Source organism: Silurus meridionalis, chromosome 26, assembly GCF_014805685.1.
Source record: "Silurus meridionalis isolate SWU-2019-XX chromosome 26, ASM1480568v1, whole genome shotgun sequence".
Taxonomy (NCBI): domain Eukaryota; kingdom Metazoa; phylum Chordata; class Actinopteri; order Siluriformes; family Siluridae; genus Silurus; species Silurus meridionalis.
Genome location: NC_060909.1, coordinates 1,193,792 through 1,217,306, shown reverse-complemented (window position 1 = coordinate 1,217,306; position 23,515 = coordinate 1,193,792). Strand labels below are relative to the sequence as shown.

Sequence of the window (23,515 nt, the reverse complement as noted above, 5' to 3'; positions counted from 1 at the left end):
TAGAGCGTTGAGCACGCAGGTAGTTTGTGTTGAATCAGCGTCCTAAATGACCATGCTGCTTATAATCACCTGTTACCATAGTAACAACCAGTTCCTGTTCCATACAGAATTAGACAGCTATTGTACATGCTTCCTAATGGCCTTACTGAGTTCCGTGGAGGGGTTTAGCGTGTGGTGGAACTCCTCAATCTTCATTTGCTTTTTTAAGAACCTCCACTGTTCTGTGAATATGTTCCACTCGATTTTGTGGCGATTCAGGTACAAGGGTGTTAGTAAAGTGAGGTACTGATGTATGTGAGGAGGCCTGGGGTGCAGCCAGCGTTCACATTCATCCCAGAGGTGTTCTCTGTAGCAGGAGATCTTCTACTTCAACCCATGTAAAGCAGATCTTCATGGAGCTGGCTTTGTGCACAAGGGGCATTGTCATGCTGGCACATGTTTGGGTCTGCTTGTGTATAATAGATGCAATATCGATAATTTTTCAGTTGTTATTAAACAGAAATGCGAGGAAAAGTGAGTGTGTAATTTGCATATTTCAAGAAACATCTGGATGAGAGTGTAGGAGCTTTTTTGTCATTTTAGAAGTGCCACATGGAGTAATTTCATTCATGTTTAAAAGGTGCAAAAAGTTAACGTACGATTTGGAGTGTGTGTGTGTGTGTGTGTGTGTGTGTGTGTGTGTGTGTGTGTGTGTAAAACATGATCAGAGCGGTTGTTGGGTGTGTGGAGCAGCAGGCAGGCGGGTGTTGGTGATACCAACAGGAGTGGAGCGGGTGGAGAAGAACAGGGAGTGTCGCAGTCATGGAGAGCAGCTGTTGCCGTGGCAGGTGCCTGCTCTTCTCTGCCCCGCTTCGGGTTTCATGCCCCTGCAAGTGTTCACGTGAGAGCATTCCCCCACAATGAAATGAGAAAAGGGGGGGACAGAAAGGGAGAGAAAACAGCAGCCATTACAAGTTCCTTCTGGCCCCACTAAGCTGCTTTTTTTTATGTCTTCTTCAGCTGTGCTCTGCGAGTTTGTTTTATCTCAGGCTTTAATGTCTCTGAACTGAAACTCGAGGTGGTGAATGTGTCCACACGCTCAGCGCTTTGCACTTCCAGTCCCCATTTTTCTGCCTCAGGCGTCGCCTCAGCTGCTGCTGACACCCTACTCCTCTGCTGCAAGCTAATTTAAGGCTCTGGCAAGGCCCTGGTAGCTCGGGGTGTGTGTGTGTGTGTGCTTGAGTGAGGTGTGTGTGTGCTTGAATGAGGGTAGAGTGTGTGTGTGTGTGTGTGTTTGAGTGAGCAGTGCGTGTGTGTTTTCAGTGACTCCTGTCTGGTTTTGAATTTTTATTTTTTTTTTGTATGTATTGAAAATTGTCTTAACAACACATGATGCATATTAATGGTGACAACCCTGGTGCTAACGCTACCCTTTGCAAACTTTGCTTTTAAGTAAACATAAAAACTTAAAATTGAGCTCACTTGTTTTAACACCACGCCGGATTTAAACACATAACCTGGACTTTCCATCCTCTCCATAGGAAAAAAACCTTTTCTGAGCTTATCTGGGAACCTTTTCCAGGTCTTAACAAGTGACATCAAACATGGCTGCCCACAGCATCATCAAAAAAGTAGCACTGCTTCAGTGCGCAAATCGTGTTTATTCCTATACTCATGCAGCATGCAACATCCGTAATTCCGGTTTACGACTCGTAATTTAAAAGCGTTTGTTTCTATATTGGGGTTTTACTGGCACATTTTTGTCATTTCAAAGGAGACTGAAAAGAGCTGAAGAGACCGTGTGTGTGTGTGTGTGTGTGTGTGTGTGTGTGTGTGTGTGTGTGTGTGTGTGTGTGTGTGTGTGGCGTGTTCATTATTCTTTACAGTATAGTGGAAAAGTGACTCATATGTGAACACTGCTATAGTCACCTGTATTTATTTCTCTAATAACCAGGACTGAACTCCTGACCTGCTCTTACTGTTAGATTATTTACGACACTGTTGGTCCAGGATCAGAACCCAGCGCAGTCTGTGAAGGTCTTAATCCCGCTGCTCCTACTCTATAATCATTACATTCATCTCAATAATCATTTACTATACTAATATTACTACTAATAATGCTACTATTACTACTGGTACTCTTTCATTTTGTTGTTACTAATACTGAACTACTGCCATTACTACTAAAATCACCACTACTAGTGCTGAAAAGAAATTATTTCCACTACTGCTGCCATTAATGTAACTAGCACAGTTAGTACTACAACAACGTCTATTAATTTTATTCTGTTCACTGATGTTTTGTCATGTCGATGTGCCCCTGCTGATGTTTCGGTGCATTGTGGGGATTTTGTATTTATTTTTATATTTACCTCTCCGTATTTAAAATGCTCATGAGTTCTGATTGATTTGTTGATTTATATATTTATTTATTTCCGGAACAGGACGTCAGCGTGTTATTGAAAGGTTTTAACGAATTCCACGACATCCAATCGGATCGCACAGTATCCGAAACAGATCGAACTCCGGCTTAACAAACACCACAAACACCGCAGCTCGGGTCATTACCGGCCGTGTTTTCACCTCCCCTCTTCCAAAATACAGCAGTGAGAGGGCTTCTCGCTCTCTCTCGCTCTCTGTCTCTGTGTGTCTCGCTCTCTCGCTCTCTGTCTCTGTGTCTCTGTCTCTCTCTCTCTCACACTCACACACACTCACACACGCCTCTCTAATAAAAGTATATTTTATATTATAGACCCTTTTATGTATAATACGAATGGTTTCTAGGCAACCAAAGCATAGGGTCGAGTTGTCACGTGCCAAATTGACGTGCCCGGTGCACCACGTGCGATGAGATTACAAGCAAGCGTGTAACAATAACGCCATGCTGATGCAGAAAGAATTCAGAGCAAATTTGGGATGTTGTGCTGGTAGCTCTGTAATCTCTGCCTAGACCGACCTGCTGCAGTGTACAGTGCATACAGGATGGTGTGTGTGTGTGTGTGTGTGTGGCTGGAGGTACACGGACGTGTTCGAGATGAAAAGGGACAAGGCTCAAGGCCTGCCAAGATGCGCACACAAACACACACGTACACACACACCTGCAGTGTGGCTTGTGTTGGTTGCCTAGCAACATGCCTGAGTGTGACCAGGTTTGAGCAGCTCTCGACTTTATCTTTAAAAATAAAACCAGAGAGAGGAAATAATAAGGATGAAAATTAAACATTTGTGTGTTATAACGCACATTAATTTCTATGCCAAATGTCATGGACATGTAGGGTTTTTTCTGTTTGTTTTTGTTTTTTTTTTCTCTCACCACCCGCACACGTGATCACGTGCATGCCTCGTCACGTGAGAGTCTGAGGGGAAACAAAGGCTCACACAGGAAGAAAGGGGAAGGAAAAAAACGGAAAAGTAATGGCTTGTACGATCAGGCCCAGATGCGGGAAGCCGCAAAGGCTGAAGCAAAAGAGACAACGCAAGAAAGGAAAAGAGGAGTGCTAGAGAGAGAGAAGGATGGAGGGCGGGGTTGGTGTAGAGGGAGGGGGGCAGTTGGGGGGGTAGGAGGCAGCGGCGATGACGGTAGCTGGAATGAAAAGGCTTTGTGTGCTTAATAACAGTCCTGGCTCGGAGCCAAGGACTCAGGGAGGGTGGGATTAGCCTGAACAATCAGGACCGCAGGATCAAAACAAGGAGGCAGGAACGGCGAGGTCACACAGCTACCATCTGCGCTGCTGCAGTGAGGGGGGGGGAGAAAGAGAGAGAGGGGGATGGATAAAGAGAGAGAGAGTGAGAGGGAGGGCCCAGCCATACACAGGCTGCAATAGCGTGCTCTGTTTAACCTACACCCTGCCACACAGCTAATCGTCAGCTCTCAGACTACAAGACGATGAGGCATAGAAACCTTTCAGACATCATAATTTTATATCATCGGATGCAAGAAATAAAATATAAACATTAAATTATAAAACCGCAGCTTTTAAAGACGTCTTCCTTATTCCAAATTTTCGGAAATTCTTTTTGTTATAAGTGAAATAAAACTGATGCAGCACAACGTTATCGAAGCTTTTTATTGGTTGTTACTATCGCATGTCTATCCGATTGATGTTGCTCACGTTTCACGTGAACATAGAGACGTGTAGAGGAGGGGATACAGGACTAAACCCTGAATCTCCTGGATAAACAGGATGTTGATTGACAGTTCAGGTGCGGACGGGTAATTAACCAAGCAATGACGCTACTTAGTTTCTCGTACTATAAAGGCTTTTAATTCGCTCCGAGTCACCACCGATTCCACAACGCACATCTGCCTGGTTATTACATTTCGCCTAATTTATTGGGTTTTTTTGGTTTGCATAGATAAGTGTGTGTGTGTGTGTGTGTGTGTGTGTGTGTGTGTGTGTGTGTGTGTGTGTGTGTGTATCTATTTTTAATAAAAACCCACGTGCGTGTCCCCCATCGCCGGCCCCTCAGTCACACTCATCTGTGTGCTGCGGCTGTTGCTTTTGTGGGTGTGATGCTCTTTTATGCTCTAGCTGAATAGCTGACAGAAACCCAGTGGCCTTCAGAGCTGCACACACAGGACACTCAGGTTTTCTCTCCTTTTACTTCGTCACTCCTCTTTTTTCTCCCGCCATCCTTTTCCCATCGGAGTTCTATGAAAGTGGAGAAACTGCACTTCATACTTTTCCCCTGCCATATCTTTTCTGTCTCTTCTATTATTTTTTGCATCCTGCTCCCTTTTTTTTTTTTTCCTCCTCTCCTGTCTCTCTTTTGTGGATTGTGATTGGCTGGAAGTTCAGGTGTGAATAGGGGAGATATGTTTGTGTGGTTAATTCATATATGAAAGCTTCATACGAATATGTAGTTTGGGCCCAAGCTTTCTTTTTTTGTTGTTGATGCCTCGTGTCAGTGTGTTTTGTCTGCGTTTTGTTTGTCTTTGTGTATGGGCTGCTGTTAACGGGATGGGAGTGGCAGTGAGACTCGTCTCGACTCCGCTTTAGGCTTCTGCCCGGTGATGATGTCATGTGTAACGTTATCCATCCTCCTTTATGAGCTCCTGTGCATTAGCGAGCTGCAGTCTGGCCTGCTGTCTCTGCCATCAATAATTCACAGCGTCTCTTTAGAGTTAGCGCGCTTGCGTGCGCACACACACACACACACACACACACACACACACACACACAGTCTCCCCCATGGAAAGCTTGTAAAGCAAAAGCCAGTCATTAGGTTGTCTGTTATTTGTGTCCGTTCTGCTGCTTCTCGCTCGTCCACGCAGCAGGATTGGGATTACATTAAACTAATTCAGCAGAGCGGCTCTTCAGACCCGAGAAACCCGTGCAGTCGCTCGTCCTTATTAAGCGGCTGCAGTATCGACCTCATGTAATACGAGCTTTCTTGTGTCTCGGGAGAGAAAAGGGGCGGGGCAGACGTCCTGCTCCTTTCTGAATATTTCTCTGCTCTAGCATCATCCTGTTTTGTTTTGCACTTTGCACCAGCATCGATTATCATCACCTCCGGTAAACCGTGTCCTGCCGCGAAGGCCTCGTCATGTCTCTGACCAGGACGCGTCAGTGTCCGACTTTAAACATGACTATTATGCTGCGAATTCTTCATACACGGTTCATAAATAAAATATACACTATGTGGACAAACGCTTTTGTTTACACGTGAGCATATGATTAGATGGTATAACAACCCATTCCACATTATAACCTCCACTCTTCTGGGAAGACGTCCCACTAAATTTTGAGCGTGTTAGTAACATCAGGTAGTGATTTAGGTGAGGTGAGGAGGCCTGGGGTGCAGCCAGCATTCACATTCTCCCCAAAGGTGTTTAATTGGAGCAGGAGATCTTCCAATCCACCCATGTAAAGCAGAGCTTCATAGAGTTGGCTTTGTGTCATGCTGGAACAGGTTTGGGTCTCCTAGTTCAAGTCAAGGGCAAGTTCATGCTTCTGCTTCCAAAGAAGTCCAATACAATTGTGTGCCTCCAGGACAGTTTGGGGAAAAAACACATAGGGCTGGAGAAGTCAGTGTGTCCCAATACTTTTTTCCCGTATAGTGCAAGTCAGAAATACAAATATTTGAGTTTGGATTGTTTACAGATAACTTTGGACTTATTGCAGTCTCTCTCACGCTGAGGCAGGTTTTTTATTTATTTTCTATTTTCTTCACTGCCATTTTTCTCCAGAACTTTGAGAAATCGACTAGACGGCAAGATCTCAGCAGACGGCCTTATGTATTACTGTTTGATTCGACTCTGCTTCAGAACGTCATTACTGGAGCATTTGTCGCTTTTCAGGTGTGCGCTTTAAAACTGTTGTCCAACAAATTGTGGTTATCTCTTTAGCTGCAAAATTTTTCCATAGCTCTGCCCTGTGTGTGTGTGTGTGTGTGTGTGTGTGTGTGTGTGTGTGTGTGTGTGTGAGAGAGAGAGAGAGAGAGAGAGAGAGTGAGATAAGCACGCATGCTCAGTCCAGCTTCTGGCGCCATTCGTGGTGACACAGCACAAACCAAAGAGTACAGAGAGAAGGGAGCTCCTTCGCACCAGAGAACTGAATGTGGGCTAATGTGGCCTTAAGCATGCTAGGCTAATCGCTCTCCTGCACTGTAGCATTAATAACGTGATTTGGCTGAAACGCTCGCTTTAAACGCTCTATTTTTCAAGCCATCGATAACTGCGCCGTCGTGCTGCTGCTCGATCATGCAGGGTTTGTTTAGTGCTCTCCACATGTCTGATCAATGCAGTCTATTTTTTATTTATTTTTGCTTTCACCATCCCTCCTTTTCCCACCTTCCCTCTTTTAACTGTGCTCCGGGTGTAAACCGAGCGGCGGCAGAAATCACTCGCCTCTTCAGGAACACATTCGACCCGACCTGGAGTTTTTCCCCTTCAGCCGAAAACCGACAGTAAATATTCCTTTAGCGTCACTCGTATTGTTTTTCCACCTTTCTGTTTCTGTCCAAGTTCTTTCACAACCTCCACACCGCGGTACCCCTCCATTGTATCGGAAAGGAAAAAGAGGGGGAGGGGCGAGAGCTTGATTAGGAAACCAGACCTGGGTCTCGCCTTCTTCAAAAGGAAGTTTAAAGACCTCCACAGAGGATATTGATTAAAGGCAGCACACACAAACATCTCGCTGCACACCGAGCTCTTCAGGCTTTCCTGTTATTGCAAGTCTGGGGCTCAGGCTTGTCCAAGCGTTACTCTGCATTTTATCTGGCTTTGTGCTTTGAATCGTTTGAAGCATTCGTTGAAATCAGACTATTGATACTGTGTAGTAGTCTAACGTATCACCTTATTGTTTTTTTTTTTCATGTAATCCCACGTTGAAGTTACACACATGACTGTGGAAAACGCCTCCTGATTCTTTTCTCCCCATGACTTCGAAGGCAGTATCGCTTATATCCTTCTTAGGTATACTGTGCCTTGTAGCTTCGCGTCCCTCCAGCGTGTTTTTGTCCGAGCCGAGCCATGGTGTGTTTTGCTCGTGTTAATGAGCGGCCTAGCTTCTCTCCTTTCACTCCTTTCAGACAAAATCGCTCGCATGAGATTTCTTCCTGCAGAGCGTGAACGAGGACGTGGAGGCGGAGTCTTCTCTGTTTCTCCTTTCCGTAGCTGAAATGCAGCACTGATATTAGATTTGGGGTGTGGGTGTGTGTGTGGGGGGATGGGGGTTTTACTCCATCAATCAGGAGATGATCACTTTCCTGGTATGACCCTTCTTTTCTCATTCTGTCTTTCTTTCTCTCCCTTTCATCTCCCATTCCTATTTCTCACGTATACAGAAGTAACGTCAACACTTGGCTATGTGGAAGCAGGAGCCTGTCTGTCAGTCACTTCGACTCCTGTTCTGCTTTTTGTTTTTTTTTGCACACTCGCAGGAGGGAGATTGCTCACAGACTTGTTGGCTTTGCTTAAAAGTCTCAAAATGAGGACAGCTTGAAGGCCCAGTACCTTCTCTTTCTTTCACGATGCAAGCTTTAGGGGATGTTGTACGTCAGCACATCCTTCGATCCCGCCCCTACATCCCCCCACCCCCCTAGGGTCCCTCTTCATAAAGGAGACTTCAGAATCCGTGTGTGTGTGTGTGTGTGTGTGTGTGTGTGTGTGTGTGTGTGTGTGTGTGTGTGTGTGTGTGTGTGTGTGTTTGTGGCTGCTCTGCTTTCTACATGCATTAAAGATAGCATGCAGGAGGCTTAGGTTTCTTTTCATTCGCTTTTGTCCTCCAATGAAAAAAGCACAAGGCTGCACTGGGCTTTTCCTAATCCTCTGTAGGTGCTGCCTGTAAACGAGTCTGGTTCTGCAGGATCTCTCCTTCTTTTATTGCCGTTCATGCGTTTTCTTATTTTGGTTTTTTAATGTTGTGTTCACTTTTCCCATCACTGCTCTACAACCCACCTTTCAATATCAAAAGGCAGCTCATCTGGCGTCTGGTTTGCGCTTCCCCAATAATAAATGACTTCTGTTTGTGTAAAGCCAAGACCAAAGCTCCTCAGTGTCCTACAGTATTACCTGCATACACACGTGAACGTGGAAAAGCAAGCTGTTGGACATTTCCAATGTTCATGTACACTTGGTGAATATATAGTTATGTTCTATAGATATTGTTGTTTTTTTACGGTCATGTGATTGGTAATGTTGGAATTTGTGTGTGTGAGATTGGGAATGTTGATATGTAATAGGGAATGTCAGTGTGTGTGTGAATAGGAATGATGGTGTGATTTTGGGAATGATGGTGTGATTTTGGGAATGATGGCGTGTGATTTGCAAGTCAGTGTGTGGGATTGCCAATGTTGCTCTTGGATTGGGAATGTCGGCGTGGGTTTAGTAATGTCGGAATATTTATTTTTTGTGTTAAGATATATTGAAGTGTGTGACAGGGAATGTTGCAACTGTGTGCTGATTTTTGATGCGGAATGTTGGAATTTAAGCATGTATTCTGGATTTTGGCCTGGGGGTTTTGGAATTTGAGTGTGTATGCTAAATCTTGGACAAGGGCATTTTGGAATTTGATGGTGTATTAGGAATTTTGTACTCAATATTTGAATTTGAGGGTGTATGCTGGATTTTGGACAGAGAATGTTTGAATTTAATGGTGTAGTTTGGATTATTGGTTTGGAATATTGAAATATGATGTATGCTATATTTTATACAGGTAATTTGGAATTTGAGTGTGTATGCTGGATTTTAATGTTTAAAGTGCATTTATTGTTCTTTGTTAACGGAGAACATCACTATGTTTATGTACTGAAGTTTGATGGATGTTTGGAGCCGGAGGGTTTTTGATGGAGAAGGTGGTGGTGGCGGTTATTGGTTTATGTTCGTGTCATTGGTGATGAAAGGTGGTGTTTGATGGTCTGTATATTTTCAGTAGAGAGTGTTAAACATTAGTGTTTGTTGGAGAGGCTTGTGTTTTACGTTGTTACAAGGTTCTGGTTCTAGAACTACTTCTCGATTAAGGTGGGTATATAAAAAAAAAAAAAAAAAGTGAATCAAAGGTGGAAAAATCATTCTCCAATCTTTCCTTCTTTCTGTGAAATAAAAAAAACGTCTACTTCTGCGTTAAGCATGTAAACACAGCCATGTTTCAGATATGTAATTTTTTTTTTCTTTTCTTTCTTTTTTTTTTTTGCTTGATTGTTCAATTACTCAGTACGTGTGTGTGTGTGTGTGTGTGTGTGTGTGTGTGTGTGTGTGTGTGTGTAATTGGTTCCAGAGCAGGCAGACCCCTGCACTCTCTGTGCACACATGGTTGAAGATCTGCATATGAATGAGGCCTTCTGCTTGGAGAAAAGCAGGTTCTGGCTCTGTCTTTGTTTCCCCCAGAACAGGCTGAGGCCCCACACCCCTTCTTCTGTTATGCAATCCTCCTCTACTGGGAATCTGTGTGTATGAGTGTGTGTGTGAGTGAAAGAAAGAGCGCACTAAAACGGGCCCCTCGTGTACAGGGGGAAGGCCGCTGCGGGGCCCAAGAGGGCAGACGCTATCGTCAAACTGTGGGAGACGGCCGGCAGAGTCAAGCTGCACTGACCTAATTTTGGAAGTGTTAGCAAGCATGTTGCTGTGTGTGTCTGCTCATGTCTACAGCTTTAATGACTAAGGAAGCATCTCGTCTTATCCCGCTTCATCCGGCCTCATTTGTAAACAGACGCCTTTCACGAGAACGAAAGGGAAAAAACGACTGCGTAGAGCCTGAGCCACGAGGGTCGTCTCGCAAAAGAGCTCAAAATGGAAGCTTTGTGTTAACAGCAGAAGAGCGAACTGTTCGACACACTCACACATGAGGATCAGCTTCCACCATGTTCCTCCCCAGGCTCAATGCTGCCCTTGTGCTCATAGCTGATAGGCTTCCTCTGATCCCATGACCCTCTGGTTCCTGTTGCAAGGCCTGAGGTCTGGCATTTTGTTCCTGGAAACACTGTTCAGTTGTGTGAAGCTACGAGTTCACTCTTCCTCTGACTTTACAGCTCATTCCTTCTTATAGCTGCAGCCACATCTCCAGCTTGTACCTCTTGGTCCGTTTCCTTGTTCGGCTTCATTTTTTGAGGAATTGGCATCAGCGGTGATGCTCATAAGTTAAAGGCTTCAGTTTTTGGAATGAAGATGTGGGAAAGTTGTTCTGTGATATACTAACTCTTTCTGCTTGGGTTGAAAATATTTATTGTTAATTTTGCAAAAGAAATTTCTTCTAGCAGTAAACTATCAACAGGAAATTCCACATAGAGGGGGTGTTGTGTAAAGGATAAATTATGCATCTGCTACTGCAAGTCTTGCCAGCATGTGCAGACATCCAGCACACACGTTTCTCAGGTATTTGCCAAACATCAACCATACACTATATGGACAAAAATATTGGGACACTCGACTTTTCCAGCCAAATAGGGTTCCTTCCCACAGCTATAGAGACCTGACATCAAATCTACTGAACACCATTGTGATGAATGGAAATGCTGACTGCACCCCAGGCCTCCTTATCTCACCTACACCAGGACCTGACTTTACTGGACGAATGAATATCCACAAATCTCCACAGAATCCAGTGGAACATCTTCCCAGAAGCATGGAGGTTATTTATAACAGCAAATGAGGACTAAAGGTGGAACAGGATGTTTATAAAGCACATACCAGTCTTATCTTCAGGTGGCTGCAAACTTTTGTCCGTACATTGTACTTTGCACCTAGTGATCATGTGACCACATTAGAATTTATCTTCAGGTGATGAAATGAGGGTGTGATTTGAATTCCAGACAGCAGGTCATGTTATTGTGTTATAAAATATAACCGCTTAAAATATTTCAGTATGCAAATCTAGAAACAGAGCACTTGTGTAACCCTAGTTTCTGGGTATAGAGGCTCTTAGTGGATGGAGCATGGGAGGTGTGTGTGTGTGTGTGTGTGTGTGTGTGTGTGTGTTGAAGGTTGGCCTATGATTGATCATGAGCAAACCTCATGATATTCTTTGATGTCCGCTACTCATCATAATATTATCTTGATCGAATTCTGCCTTTTTAAAAAGCTTGTGAACACGGTTGAGTAAACAAATTTCTCTCTCTCTGACTGACACACACACACACACACACACACACACACACACACACAGCAATACCCACCAAGCTACATCCAGTATACGCTGGACATCATTGTTCACGGAGAGCAGCTGCAGATAAACATGATTTTTATTGAATGTTGTTTTATGGTTTGTCTCTCTTCATAAGAATGGATGATTTGATCATGAGGCCTTCACGTGAACTTACGTCCATCGTTCCTGTGTCATCGTTGCGGTTTTTTTCTTTTCTTTCTTTTTTCATCTATGTGTGCATTTGTGCTTCAGTGCCAAACGATTGACACATCCCTCCTCCAGAGGGCATCGCATGACCTTTCCCTAACAGACCTGACCCTCCAACCCCCTCAGGGAACACACACACACACGCACACACACAGGGATTTCAGGGAGCCTGAGTTTGAGTGAATTGAAGGGACAGTGTGTTCTTTGTAAAGATTGTAAGGAATGGGACGTCTGGCTGTCCACTCCAGGCCTAACTGAAATACGATAGGGCTCAACGTTTAGCTTTGCGTGTGAGTGTGTGTGTGTGTGTGTGTGTGTGTGTGTTTGTGCACGCGCTTGTATGTGTGTGTTTTTAGTCTTATGATCTCGTTTGTGTGTGTGTGAGGATTTTAGAGAGTAAGCTCTTGTACAGTCATTCTGGATGCCTCCTGTTGGTCCACACACACACACACACACACACACACACACACAGTTCCTATGCAGAAACCAGTTACCCATGATGCCGTGTTTGGACAGAATTCGTCGTCTCAGCGTCTTTTTGCCAGATGATCAAACGGCATGTGCAGGCTGCCAGTCAGACGAGCCACGTTTGTGCGTGTGAGGTTGGAATAGTTGTTAAAGGAAACGCAGAAGCATGGGAAATTTTTACGCAGACTCCAGAAGCCAAATTAGATTCCGAGTCCATTGGCTGCGTCCAGAGGAAAGGGGGGACAGATGGAGGGGCCTCGATTCGGTTGGAGTGAGGACAGGTGGCGTGTCGGATAAACTCTCACTGTAAATTAAAAGGGCTGAGTGCATTTTCAGTAGAGGCTCTTGGAAACACTCTGAGGCAGGCTGAAGAGGGAAGAGGCTTTTATAGGAGGCGTCACTTCTCCGTGTTTACTCCACACAGCAGGCGCAGTGGCCTCGCCTCGCCTCGCCTCACTCTCTCCAGCACGTGAACAATTTTTCACAAAGGCATTGCTGGAGTTCAAATCTCATCCTCTTCACTCTTAAATGCCTCACTTCCTGATTACATTCTGCTTTATTTAGTAAATACACAGCAGCCGCACCACTCTCTCCACTGACCTCCTCCATCCTCTACCCCTGCACCACTGACCTCCATCCTCTACCGCTGCACCACTAACCTCCTCCATCCTCTACCGCTGCACCACTCAACCCTCCATCCTCTACCCCTGCACCACTGACCTCCATCCTCTACCACTGCTCCACTGACCTCTTCCATCCTCTACCACTGCTCCACTGACCTCTTCCATCCTCTACCACTGCACCACTGACCTCTTCCATCCTCTACCACTGCACCACTGACCTCTTCCATCCTCTACCACTGACCTCCTCCATCCTCTACCACTGCACCACTGACCTCCTCCATCCTCTACCACTGCACCACTGACCTCTTCCATCCTCTACCACTGCACCACTGACCTCTTCCATCCTCTACCACTGACCTCCTCCATCCTCTACCACTGCACCACTGACCTCCTCCATCCTCTACCACTGCACCACTGACCTCTTCCATCCTCTACCACTGCACCACTGACCTCTTCCATCCTCTACCACTGACCTCTTCCATCCTCTACCACTGCACCACTGACCTCTTCCATCCTCTACCACTGCACCACTGACCTCTTCCATCCTCTACCACTGACCTCCTCCATCCTCTACCACTGCACCACTGACCTCCTCCATCCTCTACCTCTGCTCCACTCAGCCCTCCATCCTTTACTCAACCCTCTATTCTACCACTCCTTGTCCTCTCACAGAACACAATGAAGACATTCTTCAAGTCTCTTTCTTGTTCTGGCACCGAGGTGGTGAAACGAACTTTGAGTTGATGTGCGAACATCTGAGTCTCTCTTTCTAACTACTTTTTTTCTCTCCCAGCAGAGTGTTAGACTGATGGTATTCTTACTCTGAATCCTAATGCACCAGCATTAGAATGTATTAATTGATGGAGGCTTCGAAGCACTTTTCTAAGTTTCACTGAATCAGGAGGCGTCTGTATAGAAGCGCCCTTATCCTGCATCACATGCATCACCGGCATGTGAACGTGCAGCTCGTCAGGATCCGATCAGAACAAGGGTCAGCGCCGGAGTGGGTTTTTTTTGTGCCTAAGCTCAGCCTGCTCACAGCTCACGCCCACATCCATCTCCACCTTCTCCCAACACACTTATCATCCACACTCACCAGTCATGCAGCACCCTAATGCTCACAGTCCATTCTATTTTTCTGTGTGTGTGTGTGTGTGTGTGTGTGTGTGTGTGTGTGTGTGTGTGTGTGTGTGTGTGTGTGTGTGTGTGTGTGTGTGTGTGTGTGTGTTAACACCTCAGAGCCTGCACCTCCCACCAGAGAGGCTCCATCAGGAATGAGTGAGGATAATGGGCCATGTTGGCTCTGCTCTTCTGTCTGCCTGTGTGCTCCCAAGAGATCAGGTTTCCACCCATCACTGTTGTTTCCACCCCGTCCTCCTCCTGCAGCAACAACTGCTGCCTGTCAGCCAGCAATTGGAGAACCTTAATAAACATCCAGTTCGAACTCTGAATATCGAGATCGATTCCTTATTGTGCCGGAGCGGATCTGAAACTCCATCACATCATCAGGAGGTGACCTTTGAGGGGGAGGGTAGGGTCAGAGAACATTGGGTTAAAAGTTCATACCCGGGCAAGTCCACAGCTGCAGCTCCAGATCATGAATAACGGCTTAGATAATAATTAACACTTAAAGAGCTGTAAATGTAGCATGTGATATGTGCAGGCAAAAGTATTGGAACACTTAACTTTACCCCACCATATGTGGTTCTTCTCTAGACTGGATGGAAATTTCTGCTTCACTCAAGACCCAAACATTTTCTAGCATGACAATGCCTCTGTGCACAAAGCCAGCACCATGAAGATATTCTTTACATGGGTTGGAGTGGCAGATCTCCTGCTTTAGAGGTTCAGGCATAATAACGTTTCGCACATATTTGTACCTCTTATTAATTCAGTTGCACTCACATCTCTCTCTCTCTCTCTCTCTCTCTCTCTCTCTCTCACACATCTTCATAAATGCCTGTGTTTCGTTAAATTGCAGCATTCTTACATAAAAACCAAAGTGAATCATAGTCCAGTGCACAGCAGGTCCGGAAGAGTTGGTGAGATCTTTCGGTCTTCACATCTTGTGGCTGAATGCTGAGACTAAACGACTCTCGAGGGCCAGAAATGTTTCCCAGCCTGATTTAATTCATTCCTGGTGCCTTGTTTTCGTGTTTGTAAAGTCGTACTGCCACACGTGGAATAGAGTTTGATTGGCCAGAGGAGAAAGAAAGAGAGAGAGAAAGATGCCTAGAGCCCAGCCTCAGGGCACAGAGATCTACTGCCTCTCACCTGAGCGCTCTGTGCATCCCCATGAGCTCATACACACTCCTCTAAACTGTCACACACACACACACACACACACACACACACACACAAAGTGAGGTCGATATCAGAGCTCAGGATGACCGATACACACGCACAGAGTTGCACACCTGAGCTTTTTTTCTCTGGATAGATGTCAGATGTTTTTTTTTTTTGGTTTGGTTTTTTTGGCACACATTGAAATGTGGACAAAAGTTTGTGGACACCTGAGCATAAGATTGGTGTGGACTTTCTTCATTTTATGGAGTGGAAAAATGTTTCACTAGATTTTATGGAGATTTGTGCTCATTCTGCTACAAGGGTGTTAGTAAAGTCAGGTACTGAAGTAGGTGAGATGACAAGGCCTGGGGTGCAGTCAGTTCACATTCATCCTAGATGTCTACAATAGCAGGAGATCTTCCACGGTCCTCAGTGGTACAGAAACTCGGTAATCTCTCATTGTAGTATGCTCTAGTTACGTCCACTGAGGCTCATGCAGTCATTCTACTGTTTTTGTTTTGTTTTTTGTTTTATTTATGAAGGTGACTGACCTACTTACCAAAACTCTCGTTCAACCACAAACCAGTGACTTTACTGACGAGTACCTGATACAGCGCATGTTTTTTGAGCTGGAGAGATGATTTCCCAAGCTCTAGGGCTTCTACACAAACAGATGTATTTAAAAAAAATAAAAAATGGGACACATCAGGTCATTCCGGCTCCTACAGAGTCACTCAACTTCATATACTTACAACCACATATTTTCTTAATTTAAACACTACCATAAGGTCACCGCTTCCCTACAGTTCTGTCTTAATTACCGTAACCAAAAGTCTTTAATGGAAAAACAAGATGGCGACTTCCGAATATCCCCCCACACACACACACACACACACACACACACACACCCCACAATCCATTAATGAGGGGCGCACATCAAAGCTTAATCAGAGGAGTGAGTGCATTCCGAACCGAGCCGCATGTGAGAGAGTCCGTCACTGACCGAAAACAAAACACAAGCATGTAAAAAGAAAGTGTTTTGTTTTTTCTTTTGTTTTAAAAAACATCTGTGCCTACTTTTATGGCAGAGCATTGACCGCCTCCTCTCCCACCGTTCCAGCTGTTCGCTCTGTAAACATAATGACAGGGTTGGGAGAAAAGAGCCAGTCTGCTCTCTCTTTCAATATGATGGTCGTGATTATGTTTAATAGCTACAGCAGTGTCTACGTCCTGGAAAGATAGATGTCAGCGTTTGATTAGAAGGAATTTGGACCGAGGAGAAGGAAACCAGGGCGGAATACAGGGCCAGTGGGCAAAAAAAAAAAAAAAAAAAGGTTAACCTTAAGAGTTCAGTTTTTTCAAACGCACCGTTCGGCCCCCTGAATATATGGACAAAAGTATTGGGACACCTACATTTTCCAGCCATGTGTGGCTCTTCCATAAACAGTTTTTTGGCAGTTAAGGGTTTAAGAGCCTTGCTCAAGGGCCCAGCAGTGGCAGCTTGTTGGTGCTGTGATTTGAACCTGTGACCTTCTGATCCACAGTACAATAACTTAAACTTACCTACGTTAGCACAAATCTCCACAAAATCCAGTGGAACATCTTCCCAGAATAATGGCGATTATTATAGCAGCAAATGGGGGCTTAATGTAGAATGGGATGTTCATTAAGCACATATCAATCTCATGATGACGTTTCCACAAACCTTTGTTCTTATAGTGTACCGTTTTGTGTCGTTCAAGAGGAGAAATTCAAGCGTGTGCGCTCATTATGAGCCACGCATTTCTGGGTTTTTCTCCCGTGACGCAGGCCGGAGCAGACGCGCAGACCGCCTGCAGAAACACGCATCTAAGTGGATGCTTAACCTGCAGTAAGACATGCACGTACAAATCCCGGGCCGAATTACACCCTGCGTGTGTAAGCTTCCACAGCCAACGTTTGCATTGCAATCCAACAAGCGCAGAATGTTATCCATGCATTACATCGAGCCCATACACACACACACACACACTGTTACACCATCAAGACCTGCTGCATCCCTCTATGCAAATACATTCAAATCTAGTGTAGGCTCCAGAGTGTTGGAACACGTTTATTAGATGATAAACATCCCAAAATGTGTGTGCGCGTATGTGTAGGCTTTTCATTTTTTATTTCACAGACCGTGTTTTTTGTGCGAGTTTCCTCACCAGAGAGAGAAAGAGAGCACCTCATTGGGTTGTTTCTCAGCCGGAGAGGCGTGATCATGTGACCCTTTGCATCAAGTCTCTCTTGTTAGCAGGCAATTGGAGCACGAAAAATGGGCAGAGGGCCTCTGGTTTTCTCTCTTCTCTTTCTCTCAGCTCTGCATCCTCTCGTTCTTTCTCTGCTCCTGTCGAAATATAGTCTGGAATCTTCGTGTCACGTGACTCACAGACACAGCACTCGTTTGTGTGCTTGTTCTCTTTCCTTCGTTCGAGGTGAACGAGGACGGACACGAATGCACATCAGCATGACGACTAGAAACACATGCGACTTCATTAACACTCCGGTCCACTTCTATCTGCGGGTCTCTGTCGCTCGCCATCCCCGCCTCCCTTCCTGTTTTTCTCTCGCCGTGTCGGATCCTGCGTAGCACGTGCCCCTGTCCCTGCATTGCTAGGCAACAGGCCTTGTGTGTGTGTGGCGTGTGTGTGTGTGGTGTGTGTTCAGCTTTCTCATAATTCCGTTTGTTCCTGTTTATCTCTGAGTTGGTTGGATATCGTTCTGCAGGAGATGCAGAGGTAGACTCCAATGCAGCAGAGCTCTGCCGCAGGCTAGAACGGTGGTACACACACGCACACACACGCACACATTCAGCAGCCCACGTGTTTAGAATATCGCTACAAATCATTCGTTCTACTCTTTCTCGCCTCTCGTTAGATTTACAACGGATATCAAGGACGTGAAGCCAAGTCCAAATCCACCACTAGTCTCGTTTCGTCTTTCTCTTTTCTCTGGTTGAAGAGATCATAGTAGAATCAAACGAAGCCTCTGATCTCCTACCACTCGTTCCTGTTCTCTGATGGTTTTTCTTCTCTCGTCACCCAATATCCTACAATGAAACGAATCAGTGTACACACACACACACACACACACACACACACATATTCAAGACACAATAGCCCTGAAATTCATGATTCTAATCAGAAGTATTGCTTTGCTAAACATAGAGAATGACTACATAAAGACAGACCCACCTGAAAGGCAACTGCCTTCTCATTTTTCAGTGGTTTAACTGAGCAGGCTAACATTTTCCAACCCACACGCCGCTAGCAATAGCAAATAAATACAGTCTCAGTACTTGTGCACTATTACAACGGTCTGGACTACTAGTTTGCAGCCTGTGGAAGGACCATCCCAGAGAGCCTCTGCATGCTTGGATTTACACAAACCACATCGCGGCGAATAATACGAGGAGATACGAGAAGCGCCTCGGCCTTTACCTCCATCCGTGTAAACATTCAGATACAGATGCTCAGTCTAATGCCCAGTGACTCCATGCAGCTGCTGAGCTGGAGCTATTTTCCATCTGAGGGACAGGTGCACAGACCCAGTCCTGACTGAATACATGAGTGGCGCAGACCTGCTGAAAGGAATTTGTGGAGGAATCAGGGAGTGGACCGAGTGTGCCCTTTCATCTCAGCGTTCCCAGCGTGTCCCTGTTGGTGTGAGAGCGACAGAACGAGACGTCCTTCGGTAAAACTCTACCGAAGGCACTTTGGTGACCGGGGAAGGTGGCGGGAAAGACGGAGAGAAAGAGACAGCGAGGGCTGTGAATTTGTCAGTCCTCGTGACCCGGCAGATACAAACACTTTTAGCAGTTTTTCTTCTCCTTTTTTATTCGAGCCGTGTGTATGTAGCTCTGTGCCACAGACAGGGAAGAGGGCTTGAAGGTGACTGTGTGAGAGGGAGAAATCTGTCCCAGTTATAGAAATAAAACGTATTCTCAGGAGAGCGCTCGGATTCTCAGGGCGATTACACGTCACTTGTCTGACAGCTCAGGGGTCGTCTGCGTTTCACCGGTGAATTCGCATCGTTTCGGTTCTTCTGGATGTGTGTGTTGGGGGTTAAATGGTTGTGTTGCACTGTTTTACTTTTTCAAATCTGTTGTGTGTGTATGTGAGTGAACGAGAGGGACAAGCCGAGTTTCGGACAGCCGGATTAAATGAAGCTTTCTGTGTTTGGCCAATCGCATTGGTTTTTGCACGATCAGCAGGCGGGAGGAAGTGCCCTAAGCTCAGACCTCGCTCATATTGTTCTCTGTGAGCCTTCAAACAGCGTGAAGCTCAGATACGAATGAAATGCAACATTCTGAACCTCAGTTTATTAGTGCATTCTGATCTCATATATATATATATATATATATATATATATATATATATATATATATATATATATATATATATATATATACACATACATACACAGAAACGTACGAGGTGCTATCAAATGTTTCGAGACTTGATTTATATATATAATATACAGTATCTCACAAAGGTGAGTACACCCCTCACATTTCAGCAACCATTGTAGTATCTTCTCAATACTGTAGAAATAAAATGTGGATATATATTTTAGGAGTCCATGTGCAGTTTGTAGAGCAGTACAGATTTACTGTCCTCTAAAAATAACTTAACAGCCATTACTGTCTAAATAACTGGCAACAAATGTCAGTACACCACATGTCCAATTCATCATGTTCATGTTTTTGTCTGCTTGACAGGACCATAAGAAATGTGTGTATCTTGTATTAGAGCAGTTCAAATTTGGTGCTTTGAGTTTATACTGACTACTGGATGTTCAAGATAGCACCTCATGGTAGAGTCTCTGAGAAACCCCACAAAACAGGTTGCTGAAGACGACCTGTCCAAGAGCATGAATTACTGGAACATGTCCTGGGTCTGATGAGATGAAGATAAACTTGTTTCCAGCATGTGTGATGATGCCCTGGTGAGGAGAACCAAGAAAATTGTGATTGGCTACAGTGTAGCATGGTGGTGGAATCATCATGGTCTGGGGCTGCTTGAGTGCTGCTGCTACTGAGGAGCTGTGCTTTATTTAGAGAAACATGGATTCCAACATGTACTGTGACACTGTGTGTGTGTGTGTGTGTGTGTGTATTTATATATTTATATATATTCATGTAGTTGAATTAACACAAATCTCCACAAAATGTAGTGGAACATCTTCCCAGAAGAGTGGCGCTTATTAAAACAGTAAATGTGGGACGTTCACTGAGCACAATCTTTATCCTCAGGTGTCCACAAACCGGTCCATATAAAAAGCTAAAAGTCTGTTCATGCATGTTGGACAGTTGGGTACGGTGCAGGAAGTAGACTTCGTGTGTGGATTTGTGCTTGCTTCAGGCACTATCCGCTCAGTCACACAAACACACACACACAGATGCTGTTGTTACTTATGACTGAGGAAGAAAGCAGAGGAAATGAAGAGTGTCTGTGACTGTGTTTCCTCTCAGGCCTCTTCGTGTGTGTTCCTCTTCCTGCCACGATCGTTATACAGGAAACATAACACATTCTGGCAGGAACGTTCTGACGGATCAGGTCGAGCACACGGGAACGTCTGTGGCAGAAAGGGAAAAATAATAATGCATTATTGGGCGCTCATACACACACACACACACACACACACACACCTCTCACAAGTCTGATAACGTAGCTGATGATGTTCTCTCGGCCTCGGCAGCACGTAGCATAAAACGCTGCGCTTGTTGTCTGCCTTAAAATAGGCTTCCAGTGGCGTGGATTGTTCCAGAACATGTGTCGACCTATTTTCAGAGAAGTGTGTGAGTGATTCAAGTGTGTGTGTGTGTGTGTGTGTGTGTGTGTGTGTGTGTGTGTGTGTGTGTGTGTATATGAGAGAAAGAGAGAGAGAGTATGCGATTCTGTTTATCTTCACCACTGACTGACCTTTTAGCCACTTTGAAACGCGGTGTGTTTTGCGAGGACACATCTCGTGTTCCACATGCCAGGAAAAGAGAGGAGCTGTATTTCGGTGCGTGTGTGTGTGTGTGTGTGCGAGCTCGTCGGTGCGCATGTTCACGGGAAGAGAGATATAAATAACTGGAGAAAGCTGCAGAAGGACGTGTGTGTGGCGCCACAGTGCAACCGAGTGGCAGCGTTCCTGGGAAAGGGAGGAAGAGAAGGAGGGCAAGAGGGAGATGGAGAAACAGAGCGGAATGGAGGGAGGAGCTGTTTTCTGTTACGCACGGCACTCCAGAGAAATTACACTACGGCAGGGAGAATTACGGCCCTCTCGGCATATGATTTATACATGTTCCATATCGTGCAAACGCTCCGTACAGAGGAGAGGATGCTTTTAGCACAACGGGAATACAGATGAGCCCAGACGTGTGTGTGTGTGTGTGTGTGTGTGTGTGTGTGTGTGTGTGTGTGTGTGTGTGTGTGTGTGTGTTTAAAGACCCTCCCAACATTTCTGCAGTGTGTATTATCCACCGCAGTGTGCCAAACATCTCTATCTTGCTCTTAAGGTTAATATCCAGTGATATCACCGCTGTGATAAATGTCCATACGAGCCATGTCGCGTATCCGAGTCCCAAAGGTTTCGTGCAATTTCAGGAATAAAAACTGCACGAGTGATGGATTTGGGACGTAGGCGTCTGTATAGCGATGCGTCTCGTCTTGGTTGTACACCATGTTAGGGTTAGATATAATTTGATCATCAGAAGTTTCTCATCTGTTTTTTATACATTTTCATTAACTTTCTGTTCCCATTGTCCTGCGTATAAGGCAGGGTCGAGCTCAAATCCCTCTCTGAGCACTTTACAACACACACTCATTAACACACTCACTTATCAATGTAGCAATGGGATTGTGGAGGTAGGACCAACATGGAGAACCCTGAGGAACCCCCTGCAGATTATGGTGTATAGACCTTTAGTCCATATGGTGCTTTCCAAAGTTAAAAATATCTAACATCTCATTTTACATTTAGTCCCCTTTTGTGATGTTATTCTGTTATTATAATCTTCACTCTTCTGGAAAGATGTTCCACTAGAGTTTATGAAGATTTGTGCCTATTTATACGCACAAGGGGTGTTAGTAAAGTCAGGTAGTCATGTAGGTGAGAAGATGAGGAGGCCTGAGGTTCAGCCAGCGTTCACTTTCGTCCCAAAGGTTTTCAATAGAGTTTAGAGCTCTATAGCATGAGACCTTCCAATTCCATGCATCCAAAAACATCATGTACATTTGGGTGAATCCAACAGTTTGAAGAAGAGCCACATGTGGTTGGAAAAAATGGTGTTTCTAATACTTTTGACAATAGATCGTAGGAGGCCATATGAAGCATTTATGTAACTGAGGGTTAAGTGTAGTTTTGGGGTGATGGGATTTGAACTCATGACCTTATGATCAGATGTCTAACGTCTTAACCACTGAGCTACTGAATTTTGCAGAACCACTTTATCTTCTGTACTGTTTTAATAATCAAATTATAAATCGAATAAATTAAGTGTTGATCTTTTAAACGCAGTATATAAAGAGACAAAATCTGAAGCTTAGTTTTATATCCTGCAGTGATTTTACTTAGCGTGTGTGTGTGTGTGTGTGTGTGTGTGTGTGTGTGTGTGTGTGTGTGTGTGTGTTCTAGTTAGTTTGTGTTGATGTATAATGTTTGATGGAGCACTTTGGTCCTTGAGGAATATTTTCACTGTGTTCTAGATAAGGTTGAAGTGACAGTAAAGCTGTTTGGGAAATATATTAGGAGTAAAGCGTAAAAATGTGGTAAAGATGTTGGTGTTTGGATCTGAAGATCATGAATTTAAATCCCAGGCAAAGCGAATCCCACAAAGCTGCCACTCCTGGGCCCCTGAGCAAGGCCCTTATCCCTGTAGCTGCTCTGTTGTATGAAAAAGATGAATGTCGCTTTGGAAAATGGCATCTGATAAAATGTAAACATGTAAAGTGTCTGGTTTCATCGCAGAACCCTTCAAGCTTTTATCCACAGACTTTAGAACGAACTCGGTTTCTGTTTCTTAGAAAAACATACAAATGTCACACGTCGTCAGAGCAAACCTAGCGTTTAAGGACACTGCTGACGGAGCAGGATGACCGCCCTGCGGATTGGAAAGCTCCAGGTTGTGTGACCAAGCAGAAGTTTTCTTTTTTTTTTTGTTTCCTGCTTCCTTCTGGGGACACGAACAAACAGGCGCTAATGTCTTTCTGTTTTGCCCCCTCCCTCTTTTATTCCCCCTCAGACGGTCGATGACGACGCGATGGAGGCGTGAATGTGGTTTGGCGTGGCGAGAGCTGAACGATGCCCAAGGGTGGGGGTTCTAAAACCCCCCAGCTGGAGGACTTCCCACTCAGCACT

At 44.9% G+C, this 23,515-nt stretch overlaps 1 protein-coding gene across 1 annotated transcript in view; it reads left to right on the top strand.

Moving 5' to 3' along the window:
• The first annotated feature begins 23,161 nt into the window (after window positions 1–23,161).
• Window positions 23,162–23,515, top strand: part of ankrd11 (ankyrin repeat domain 11) — a 28,502-nt gene continuing 28,148 nt past the window's right edge. Inside the window, 2 exon segments of the mRNA XM_046841033.1 lie at window positions 23,162–23,279; window positions 23,400–23,515. The exon segment at window positions 23,400–23,515 is cut by the window's right edge and continues 30 nt beyond it. Coding sequence (XP_046696989.1) covers window positions 23,459–23,515 — 57 coding nt within the window. The 5' untranslated portion in view covers window positions 23,162–23,279; window positions 23,400–23,458.